Below are 13,108 nucleotides of genomic sequence, written 5' to 3' on the forward strand. Positions count from 1 at the left end.
AAGTTTCATAGGGTGGGACAATTTTAAAAGTGAGAAAATTTAAAGTATATAACAATCTTTATTAAAGTTCCATAAATACTCTGATTTAGAGCACATTGTGACAATGAACAATATTGATATCTTCTGGCCCATTTTGTAGAGTAATCAAAAGTATACTTTAAAAACCACTTCTAAACCTGCAACTTTATATAAGACAATTTTCATCTATTCCTTTCCAGCTTCACTGTTGCTGCAAACTATGCCTTTGAAATGATGCCTGTCACCATCTTAATATATCAACCTACGATTACCATGGACACCACCTGCACAACTTAGTGACTACCACTGCTTTGCTTATCTGATTGGAAAACACACCCAATTTATACTGTTTCTATATTCATCTATGATAAGTGTCCCCTCTGACATTCTCCTAAATGAGAATGAGAATAACCTTTGCTGCATTCCTAAATTACCCTTGCTCACCATCTTTCTGATAAAAGAGACTGAATTTATTTTAAATAAGACTTTAAGAAAAATATTACTGTAAATCATATATTGCTTTAAGACTATATATTTTACTCCAGAGTTTAGCCTATCTTAGGGCAACATTACATGTAACAACATTATAAATGGCATTACAGCCACTTGTACAAATACCAGTGTTTCAAAAGGTGAGACATTTCTAATAGATTTACAATCAAACCCATAAAAAATTTATATCATTTAAGTTGCTTGAAATGGGAAAGAGTAAGCTGTCACTGATGGTCTCAAAAGAATTAATAGACTCCATTAATGATGTAACTCTTATCATGAAAATGATTCATGTTTCAATAATCACAGTAAAGGTAGCAGCCCAAAGAACTTTTATCTATCTAAAAAGAAAACAAAATTTCTTTTTTAAAATAATAAAATGCTGACCTAAATGAGGAATTCAATAAAGTGAATGAAACCTGAAAGCCAAATGACAGATTTTTTGCAATATATACCTTCCTTCTCACTTGATGATATCAGGTGTCAAAGCAACTTCATGAGAATTAGTTAAAAATATAAAAATGTTTTTCAAAGTACTTTGATTCAAGACTAACTGTTTGGGATGAAATAGCTGTTAAAATGAGTTGAAACTTTTAAGAGAATGAGCAGGTTACTTATTATATATACACCAATAAACAATTTCCAGACTAACATGATAAAAATATGGTAAATGTGGAGAATCATCTGTGAACTAGTTGTTTTATAATACCAGACTGTTACTAACACCTCATCCATATTATTCTGTAATCAAACCTCAATGAGAAAGAATTCTAGAGAAATATATATGAATCACTAATGTCAACCTGTAGCATAGTGCCAGTAGAGATTCCTTATTAAAACAGTATCAGCACTATTCCTAAGGCAACATCACCAAAGGAAACAAACAACTTAGAGCAAATGTCACAGGTGCAACGTGAAGAAATAGCTTATAAATAGTACTAGCTTGTCATTCAGACTGCAACACCATTCCTTCCTTCATCCCATTAAAGTACTGGCTTGTGAGCACTTGATACTCAGCCAGAGAAAGAGTAACTTATGTCATCTTTTTAAATAATTAGACATAGAGTCCAATGTGTTCATAAAATAGGTCTGAACTGCAAGTCCTCTTTCTTCTAGAACAGCAGTTATCTGAACATTAGGTTCCCTTTCCAGAAGTTAGAACAAGCTGCTGCTTGCTTGGCTAGTTCATTATGGCTGGTAGTCAAAAAAGACCATCATAGGCTCCTTCACTGTTCTAGGAGTTCAGTCTATAGATTTGGTTTGCACAACAGACCTTGCACCAATATGATAATGAAGTCACTAACCTTTGTTCTCTTTTAAGATGCATAAATTTCAAATCAGTCATTAAAGCAGTATTTCTAATATAAAGTATCAAATGTGTACCCTTACAGTTATTAACTAAACTGTTCAGATAACTGAACAATTAAACAGGCATTAAAATGCATAAAGCATAAGCCTTTTAAAGGGTTTTCTTTAAAGTTTTATTTATTTATTAGACACACAGACAGAGAGAGACAGAGAGAGAGAGAGAGGCAGAGACACAGGCAGAGGGAGAAGCAGGCTCCATGCAGGGAGCCCGACGTGGGACTCGATCCCGGGTCTCCAGGATCATGTCCTGGGCTGACGGTGGTGCTAAACCACTAAGCCACTGGGGCTGTCCTTAAAGAGTTTTTAATATTACAAGACTACACATATATGTACACATATTATTTAATTGAAATAAACAGGATATTAAATTGTTTATTAAGTATTCTCTTAAATATGTGGAATGCATACTTGTAAGATCAGATAGGAAAACACTAGAATATTACAGAATAATTATCTTGGATAGAAGATTATAAGTGATTTTTTCCTTCTCTTTATCTTTGCTAATTTATGTAATTATTATTTTTTACATTAAAATTATATATAATTTTAAAAGTATACCAATGTTTAAATGTTGTTGGCCTATACCTTCTTCCAAGTTAAGAGTCTCCAAAAAGGGAAAAAAAAGTAGGTCCTGTGTTTGAGGGAGAAGAGTATTATTCAATTCTCCATTCCTCTGGGAAACAGAATTCCCAGAAATACAGGAGCTGGTTCACGGGCATATTCCAGGCTTCCTGGGTAGAATTCTAGGACATAAAACCACTTGCCATTTTATACTGCCGGTTTCCTCAATCATAAAATGCAGATGATAATTATACTCACCTCAAAAGATAGTTGCAATATTAAATTATATCATAAATTATCTGTATATATTTAGCATTTAAAATGGTGACCTGGTAAATAGAAAGCACTATCGAAGCCTCAGCTATTTTTCCATCATTATTGTATTGCTACTAAAATGATAACTACTTCTATCATTACTACTGCCACCACCAATGCTATTACCATTACTATAGCTATTCCTACTATAAGAACAAACAGGCAATAGAGCCTCTCTCCCTCATGGGGCCATTTTCCAAAGAGAATAATGCCTGCCAATCTGATCTTGGACAAGTAGAAGGGCAAAGAGGCATGGGAATTGCACCAGAGATTGTTTTTCAGTAGATGGATGCAATGTGCCTCTGGCACTCTTTACCTACTATTCTGGCCTCCAAAGGCCCTCCCAGTGCCTTCTATTACCACACCCAGGTCTGTACAAATTACTTCTCCCTGTCTCACCGACTCTGACATTTTATAAAAGTTTCTTCATATCTTTAAAATAGATTCTTAATATGTCTCTGACCCATTCAGAATTATTCATCAAGAATATACTTAGAAGGTGGGGGTGGTCATTTATGCTTTAATAAATTTTGTCAATTTAAATATTTATTAAGTTTAAATAAAGATATCTAATCAGTTTTGGGTTTTGTTGTTTTTAGAATGTGTGTGCATGGGTGTGAGGTGGTGGGGGTCGTGGGGAGAGAACCCCAAGCAGGCTCCATACTCAGTGCAGAGCCCAATGTGGAGCTCCATCTCAACCCTGGGATCATAATTTGTGCTGAAATCAATAGTCAGATGCTTAACCAAGCCACCCAGGTGCCCTTTAATCAGTTAAAATTTTAAAAACTTCAGTCAAAATAAAAATATTTAGTTGTGAAAAATAAACAAATGGGGTAAAAAATAACTAGTAAAACTCAGTAGCTGACACCCTCAGTCAGGGAACTTAAACAGAGGTGGCACATGTGTAACAGGTAAGTTCTAACCCAAAGATGGTCATAGCTGATGGCAACCAGGTACACATCTGCCCCAACCCCAGACAATCAGACTATAGCCTGAAGAAGCCAAAGAAAAGATAGAGGCTCTACAGCCAAATGGCATAACCATTAGGGACATAAGGGCATAAATCAACAGTCAGCACACACAGCCAAAATCACACGAAGAAAGACATTAGTAGCCTTAGAAAGCGGGAAGCCAGTCCAGAGACAAATGCAAGAATGAGAGACCATATGGTCCTAAAAAGCAGAAAAGTCAATGATAGTCTCTGGCTTTCTATTTCTAGTCCCATGTGGTCTCAATGAACTTTCTTTGCTTCTCTTTAGATGTTTATGAGACTGCCTGTTACAGAGGCAGATTTTATGCAGATGAACAAATGTGCCCTACACTAGCCTGACATGTTCCTATAACAAATGGACATGTCACCAACACATCTTGTGTTCTGTTCCTTGGTTAAAGAGACTGGAATCGTGTTTAAACATAAAATGGTCCTTTCTTAAAGATCAACACCCTAAGGTACTACCTTGTTTTGTGTCAGCAGAAGAGGAAACAGGAAGAGAAGAACTGTGCAAAAGGATTCAGCAAAAGGATTTTAAGCTTCACGGAAAATCCATTACAGAATATCTATACAATACCTGCTTCTTGGAAGAAACATGGATTCCTTAATGAACACGGAACCAGAGAGAAGGATATACCAGCAGGTCCCAATATCATCAGGACTAGAAAAAAAGATAATAAAATCAGATGATTATTCTGTGACAACAACAAAATCAAAACATAGCACAAAGTATAGTACCCATGTTCCTTTTAGAATCACGAAGTACAATGAAATAGCATAAAACAAATACATAAAAATGCCATTATTTGATTACTGGACTCATTTTTTTAATTATCTTTTATCTTCCAAATAAGCTAAAGATACTTATCAGTATATTACACCTACTGCACTTACCATCCCAAGTTTTATCTTTGAATTTTTTTGACTAAAATAGTTCCCCTGCTTTTCGTAAAACAAAATATAAAGAGGTAAACAATGAAACTCTCTACCAAGCTCCCACATTTTTCTGCCACACTTGTTGGATATTCTTTCAGAATTTATATACAGAAAAAACGGGACATGTATTCTTATTCCCTCCACCGTCTTTCTTTCTCCCTATGGAAAGACCGCATACTCTCTAGTGTTCTTTCCTTTGTGCTCTTAGAGATCTTCTTCTTATGAGAGGATAGCTTTCTTGTGGATGTGACATATTTGCCTTAAGCAACCCCTGGTGACAGTCATTTCTGTTGTTTTTAATCATTTGCAATTATTTAAAAATAAATAAAAACTGCAACCAGGAACCTCATGCATACAGTTTTGCATACAGTAACCAGAAGTGCAACTGTTGTGTCAAAAGGCACATGCACCATAATTTTGATAAATGTTGAGAACTGTCCTCCACAGGTGCTCAACTCAGCAACTTATTTACCTATATACTATCACACAGCCTTACTAATATATAATATAGTGGCTACATTTGTTTAACAAATATTTCATAATTTTATGATGAGGGCTATTCTAGGTGCTTAGCATACTTTAAGGAACACCACCATCAACAACAAAAAGTTCTTTCCCTTATGGAGTTTATATTCTGATGGGATAATACAGATAAGAAAAATAGCAAATTAGTTAAGTTCCAAATCAGTGCTCTGGGGAAAAAAATTACTATAGGTCAAGGAAAATGCGAAACAGGGTGTTACAGTCATACCTGGCTGGGTAAGACCAGTCTCACCAAGGAGAGCACATTTGGGCGGAGGAGCTGACAGCCAAGGGTCAGGAACCATCATTCCAGGCAAAGGGCGGGGAGGACCCAGCGTCAGTGCAAAGGCTGACATGACCTAGCCAGGGCCTAGGTGCCAGCTGAAGCAGAGTGGGTAAGGGGTAAGCCACAGGGGGGCATGAGAAATACTACCATTGAGGCTTTTTAAACAATCTTTTAGGTTATTGCCAATCTGCTTGATGAAATGAGATCTTAGTGCATTTATTCATTTCTTTTTCTTATTACAAGAGCACCTGTTTTATTTCCATGAGTCTAATCTTTTTCTGTGAAATTAGTTTACTACTTTTAACCAATTTTCTTTTAAGTTGTGGGACTTATTCTACTCTAGAAACACTTTATAAAAATTAGCCTTTTTAAAAAGATGTGCTGTGAGTAGCTTCTTCCTTAGTTTGTTACTTTATCCTTTGCACTTTTTGCCATTGTGTAAGTTATTCTATTTTATCCAGTCAAGTTCACCAAATTTATTAGTTAGGATACAGGCTCAGATACTGTTAAAACAAAACAAAAAGCTAAACATAGTAATGGCTTAACCAGGAGGGAGTTCATTTCTCTCTCACACAGAGAACAGCAGCCTTAGCACCAAAGGCCCGAGGCTGATATGACGGTGGCTTCGTCATTCCCAACCCACAACGGCCATGGCATATTCTAAGGAAGCAGCTTCAAATCTCACCACTACATTCACATTCTAGGCAGTGGAAGGGGTGGAAGGAAGTACAGGACATTGCTGTTACGAGTACAACATGGAAGCTGCATACTACACTTGTCTCACATCACAATGTGAGAGAGGGCAGGTAGAAATAGATTCCAAAAGTTTTTACAGGACAGTAAATTCTATTTACAGTTCTGAATAGTTATTTAAAGCGCCAACCACTATCACGTAATCATTTACATTTTGCTATTTGCTTCCAAACAAATCAGCAGTTGACTATCATTTTCCCCAAGATCAGTCTTAATTAGTATCACAACTACTTAGTCCCTGATAGCAAGGCTTCATGAAAAGTAAAGGAAGGATACTGTCAAATAGAGTTTAGCTCCAACGAAACCATAAAAGTTCAATGATTCTCAAATGAGAATGCAAAGTACAGTACTACAGAAATAATTCATATCCTTTTCCCTCCAGATTTTAATCATTAGCTTTTACAATCTATAATCATTTGGGGGGACGGTGTCTTTCTTAGCATAAGGTGACAGTATTATTATTAAATTCTGATTTATGTTAAGTGAAGGTGTGCTCTACAAATGCAAGCACAGCTTCAAAATTTTTTAATAATAAGTAATAAAACACTGAAATAAAAAAAGAATTATTGTGTAAACTTAATCTGCTCTTACAATGTTCCCTTATCACCAAAAGGTTGGTCAAGAGAACTGAAATCTAGAAAAATGGGAAGTTAAGGTAGATCACTGCTTATTAACTATGTGGCCTTGGGCAAGTTACTAGAGCGAGTAACTGCAAGGATTAAATAAACAACACTCATTAAATGCAAATAATAATTATTCTAGAGGTTTTTTTTTTATCATATACCACGGTCTAGATCAACTGTGACATAGAGATTAGAGCAAACATTTGCTGGCTTCCTAGTTATTCTGTACCTGTCCACTTTTTTTTTTTAAAGATTGTATTTATTTATTCATAAGAGACACACAGAGAGAGGCAGAGACACAGGCAGAGGGAGAAGCAGGCTCCCTGCCAGGAGCCCGATGTGGGACTAGATCCCAGGACCCCGGGATCACGCTCTGATCCAAAGGCAGACGCTCAACCGCTAAGCCACCTTGGCGCCCGTACCTGTCCACTTTGAAGGCATATTACTATGGATGAAATAAGTGCAAGGTTTGTAAATGCAGCCTTCCTGGCACTGATCCTAAAGAATGCATGAAGTGAATGATAACTAATGTCCAAAGTGGATAAAGTACCGTAACAGGCAATATTCTGACTCCCCGAATGCCCATTCATTATCCTATAATTAGGGTTGACTCTTTCAGAAAAAATTTAAGAAGGTAAAGATAAGAAACTGATAATCTCAACCTCTTCCACTTTCATTTTGTTTTCCTGATAGATGGGCTGTTTCCTCTACCTTTTCCAAAAAATTCAAATGTCAACTCACAAAAGCTGTATTTGCTTGAGAAAGAACTGACAAGAGGACGACCAATCAACAAACATTTATTGAATTTAGGGAACATGTACGCTACATGCCATGCCAATTATGACCACAGCAACTCCTTTATTATTATCTCTTTTTTAAGGATTCGGGTTTTATAAAAGTTCATCAGAACTAGGAAAACAAAAACAGTGAATCTTATTTTAACATGTTCAGGAAATAGCTGTAAAGCTAGAAAATCCCTCCCATCTTCTCTTCCCACCCATCCCCCCACAGAACTCATGTTGGTTTGTGTTCCAAAAATTCCTTGCTGTGAGATGCCACCATAAAATCTGTTTTACTTAGTCTTAATCATCCAGAAAATTCTCCTGACTTTGTTAGAAATCATCTACAATTATGCCTCAGGCAGGCAGTGTTTCAGTATGGGGTACATCCTGCTTCCCTTCAAAGGCTGCAAATACGCCTTTCCCACAGTGCAGCTGTCATTAGCCCAGGTTTTATAGCATTTTTTACACATATAAAGTGATGATTTTTTTTTAAAAGAAAAAATGCAGAGGTTCTAAGAACAGTACTTAGCAGGAGCAGCATTAAACTTTTCTAACACTTAAAGGGTAATAAGCAAACTGAATCCCAGACCTCGCTTACAGACACACTGGCAACGAAGTTAGCAAACAGAAAACTATGACAATAGTAGTTATCTGGGACTAACACTGGGATTTCATTTTGTCCAGTGGTTCTCAAGCTTTAATATGCATGTCAATCACCTGGGATATTAATTAAGAATGAGTGTTCTCAGCCTCTGCCTTTTCCACCTAACCCCACAGTCTATTATCATCAGGTGGGAGATCCATCACGGTGCCTTTTAAACACAGACCCCAGGTGATTTTTATGCTTGGGGCTTGTCAACTTTGAAAAACCTTTAGAAAAACCATCTCAAAACCAAGCCCCAACAGCAACAAATGGCAAGAGAAAAAGTACAACTGTATCAATATCTACGGAAATAAGTTGCAGGTGTCATATTCACCAGTGTTATTTTAATTTTTTCCTCAATAATTGTTTTATGCTTTTAAAATGAGCTAAGGGTAGAAATTATGAGCTAATGGGAAAAGCTGAATCTTGGAATAAACCTTGGATTGAGTGTCTCCAAATAACCTAAGTCTTAACACCAGCAGCAATGGGTAGAAAAGAGGAACCTAAAGATTAAAGAGGGACATATAGCAAAGTAGTACTTTGCAAATCTGATTAGCCAAAATGGACACTTAGAAAAGACCTATAATTTTTTATACTAAACTAAGAACTCTAACAGACAACTGATTTGATGCCAGTACAGCCCATTCTGCAATCTACAAAATGAAAGCCACAGAAGCCTAGGTGTATGACAGACACTCTGAAAAGCCTTTTTATTTCACCAACGTGGAGAAAATGAATAAACCAAACCAAACAAAACAAAACCAAAATATAAACAGACCATTATAGAATGATCAATTCGCTCTCGGTCTAATTAGACAGAAGGACTCTGAAGTAATCAAAAATGAATGATGCCCCTTAAGCCAAGGCTAAGCTGGAATGGCAAGTGTAGACTTGGAATAAGGGGGAAGAGGCAAGCACTGAATGTGGAGCCATCTGTCCCCACCTGGTTTCCTTCTACTCCTCAACGCGAACCACCACTACCGCGTGGCTGCTCTCCTGTCTGCTCCTTCTCACCTCGGCCAATCTGTCGAAGACGTCTGCCTCTCTTCATCTTCTCAATCATATCATACCTTAAAGAGTTGGCTCAAGCCCTATTTCTTTAATAAATCTTCTCCTCACTGTTTTCCAAATTCCAAAATATGTATCCCATCTAATTTTATTCTGTTTTATATTTTTCTCCTTTGAATTCTTAGTTCTGGGGTACCTAGGTACCTTCCTCCAACGACACTGAAGCTCCTTTCGGACAGGAGCTGCGTGCTGCCGCAGGTAGAAACTGGGCACCACTGCAGTTACCGTTTGCTCAGGCACGTCAGATCGTGGCGAGCGTCTGCTTACGACCCGTAGTTCCCCAACCAGAAAGAGAAAGTCCAAACCCTTGGCAAGCACAGGAAGGAAGCAATATGTTGCTACGCAAAGCACGAAGGTTTTGGAACATATATTCGCTCCTGCTAGCCATGTGATCCTGCTGAAGTTAAATTCTAGTTCTAGATCCTAGTTCCTCCACTGTAAAATGGAGATACTGATACCTTTTTCACAACATTACTTGGATTTAACAACAGTATATTTGTGCAGTGCCTTGCATAGCAGGTACACAAAAAAGAGTTCTCTTCATCTCTTTCCTTCTCTTATGACCATTTCTAAAAGGCCAACCTACAATTTTACCTCCTGCTCCTAACCCCAAATGTCCTATCCTGCAAACTTCACCTTGGTCAGCCATACTACACTATTTTTCCCCAACAATGTCTCAAGGGCCTTTGGATAAACCTGCTGGTCCAGCTTTTAAACAGTACCTTTTATCTAGTAAACTCATTACTCATCCTTTGAATTCCAGGCTAACTACCACTTACCCTGAGAAGTGTGTTAGTAGCTTCCAAATAAAGTGACTCATTTTCTTCCTGAGCAACCAGGGCATTTTGTACATGTTCACAGTAAGCAGCTGCCAGTGTCATAATATTTATTTTAGGAGTCTTCCCCCCATTAGTTTTCAAACTCCTGTAACTCACCAGTATCGTGTATATATATATATATATATATGCTACACAATGCTTGATTGGCACTCAAGCTATATTCTTAATGAATTAATTAATATTTAATAGACACCAACTTAGATGTGGTATTAAAGTGAAAGCCAGGGGCGCCTGGGTGGCTCAGTCGGGTAAGCGTCAGGCTCTGGGTTTCGGCTCAGGTCACAGGCCTCCGGGTCTGGAGACCTGGCCGAGTTGGAGGGAATAGGGCTCTGTGCTCAGCAAGGGGTCTGCTTGTCCCTCTCCCTCCCCCTGCACTCCTGCCCCCTCTTGGGCTCTCTTTCTAAAATAAATAAATAAAATCTTAAGAAAGTCAAAGATGTAAGTTTCAATTTACCAGTAACCAGGAAAATGAAACCAGGCCGAGAACGGCCTTAAGCAATATGCGGGAAGCCCACACGGTGGCGATGTCTGCACGTGAAAGGGCTGCGTGCGCCGCTGCACATTCCCCATTTAGAAAGCAGGAAGCTAATGCAAGTGATCAAACTGAAGATGACAAGGGGGTTGGAAGAATCAGCATCAGCATCAAAAGAAAACTAACTTAGCAAAGGCAGCTATTAGAAAGCAAAAAACTAACATGAAAGGGCTACTTTATTCAGTTGTTAATATGAAAATTTAGTGGTGTTTTGTGGAGCCCAACAACCCAAAGGGCTGCTTATGGCAATGACGGCAAGGAAAACTGAGGAGAGAGAAAGCCTTGCAACAAGACAAGAGTAGCAGGAGTGGGGCAGGCAGCTGCGGGCAGGGGATACTCAGGTGCCTTAATATTCAGCTGGAAACAGGCCCTGAGGGGGGAGGGTGGTGGTGACAAATAGAAACAGAAACTTTGGTAAGAATGGTACCCTCCAAGAATTCAGAAAATTTTGGACCAGAAATTAGTGCTTTCCCAGATGAGCCTGACAAAACAAGGCATGGGGAGGGCGTCAGCGCCACAGGAAGGAATCCCGCCCACTTTGGCAGATCAAGTGCAATATGGCATTGGCCTAGGTCGAAGTGACCCAGAGGCATAGAATCACCTCTACAGTGCTTTCTGTGGGCCACAGCAGCAAGGGCATTAGGACACAGAGAAGCAAAAACATGAAAATCATGGTGAATAAGGAATGGTCACCCATTCAAGCATCAGTGAAGCGTCTACAAACACGGGTTAGGAAGACCATTCAGGGAAGAAGTGGCCGGGGCACTCATGGAGAGGTTAGATGCAACTAGGACCCCAAACATCAAACATCCATTTTTTTGGATGTTTTGAAAGGATATTATACCATATTCAAACACCAAAGCTGCGAGCATTCAAAAGATGTGGAGCCAGGATTCTTATCACCCTTTTGTGGGCGAATGGCTCCACATCTGGGGTAAAACATCGGAAAGGGAAATAAAATGACTAGTAACAAAAATTCCGATAACTAAGTGGAGACAACTAGCAAGGAATCCCAAAAGGCCGGCCACCAAATGACCAAAACTCGAAAAACACCTGTCTCTTTCTGGATCTACATCTGAGCAGCAGCATCCAACCAGAGGACAAAACCAGGAAACTGAAGAAAATCTTCCTAAGTTTCTCCTTCTCCCCAACCTATCATCACATTCTGTTTGTGCCTCCTAATCCTCAAGCCTCTCCACCGAGGCTCTCTGCTGAAGGTCAGGCCCTCGTGGCTGCTCACCTATACTGTCCTTCATACTCTTCTGATGGGCTTAGACTTGTACTCTCAAATATATGATTATGCCAAAAGCCATCATGCAAATAACCTTACTTATTTAGAGCAAATTATTCTCTGTCCTTTTACAGGAGTCAGGCAGTTAGTTCACAGCAGAGGTTTTCAATAGGTACTTGCCAGCCCCTTGGGACTACACACGGTCCAACCCTCTTCTAACCATAACAGCTACTGCTATTGAGCTAAATAGGATTTCCTATGAACAAAGTGTTCCATGGCTTAAAAAAAGAAGTTCTAACAATGGCCACCTTCCAATATGCAGATGGCTTTTCAGATACACAATAATGTTAATTTTTTTCAAATATATTACATCACTTTTGTTACTGGGTTAATCAAAAAGTTTAATCATCAGTTGTTTTTGGTTTCTGCTCCTCTGATGGGGCTGTAAGCTATAAGCTGAAAGATAAAATATGCATTCTTTTTGGATGGCCAATGCCACAAAGTAAGCTCATCAGATAAATTAATGCAACACAGCATTATAAGTGATCCTAGAAATATTAGGTCAAAAGAAAGGTAAACCCACATGATTTTTACTAAGGCATAATAATAAAACATATTTTAGAAAGAGCTCTACCAAGAATTACAGGTTTTTGCATTTATATTTTTACCCTATAGAGAAGCAGTATTTTTTTAAAGAATTTGTTTATTTGTTTGTTTGTTTGTTTAACAGAGATCGAGCCCGAAAGCAAGCAGGAGGAGCAGCAGAGATAGAGGGAGCAGGCTTAGCAGGGAGTCCGATGCGGGGCTCGACCCTAGGACCCAGGGACCATGACCTGAGCCGAAGGCAGACGCTCAACCAGCTGAGCCACCTAGGGCCCTGGTCTCTTCTGCTTAGAGAAGCAATATTTATTACAAAAGTATATATTTCATAATATTTAATTATATATAAGTATATAAATTCCCATACTTCTGAAAACACATTTAAGAAATAGAGGGTAATCTTTTTTAGGGTAATTTTTTTTTTTGAGGGTAACTTTTTATTCTCTCTCCTGAAAGTTCTAGATTATAAGGAAGGTACTTCACTGTATTATAAATAAAAATTTTGAAGACAAAAAAGCACCATTTTAACATTAAGTTCTTGAGAAAAT

General features: G+C 38.3%; 1 protein-coding gene across 11 annotated transcripts in view; it reads right to left on the reverse strand.

The window, feature by feature from the left end:
* Positions 1-13,108, reverse strand: part of RAPGEF2 (Rap guanine nucleotide exchange factor 2) — a 240,832-nt gene that overhangs the window by 137,784 nt on the left and 89,940 nt on the right. For all 11 annotated transcript variants that reach the window (XM_041738094.1, XM_041738095.1, XM_041738096.1 and 8 more), the window contains exon 4: positions 4,323-4,406. In XM_041738094.1, the coding sequence (XP_041594028.1) occupies positions 4,323-4,406 (84 nt within the window). The remainder of the gene's footprint in view (positions 1-4,322; positions 4,407-13,108) is intronic.

This window comes from Vulpes lagopus, chromosome 23 (assembly GCF_018345385.1).
Source record: "Vulpes lagopus strain Blue_001 chromosome 23, ASM1834538v1, whole genome shotgun sequence".
Taxonomy (NCBI): Eukaryota; Metazoa; Chordata; class Mammalia; order Carnivora; family Canidae; genus Vulpes; species Vulpes lagopus.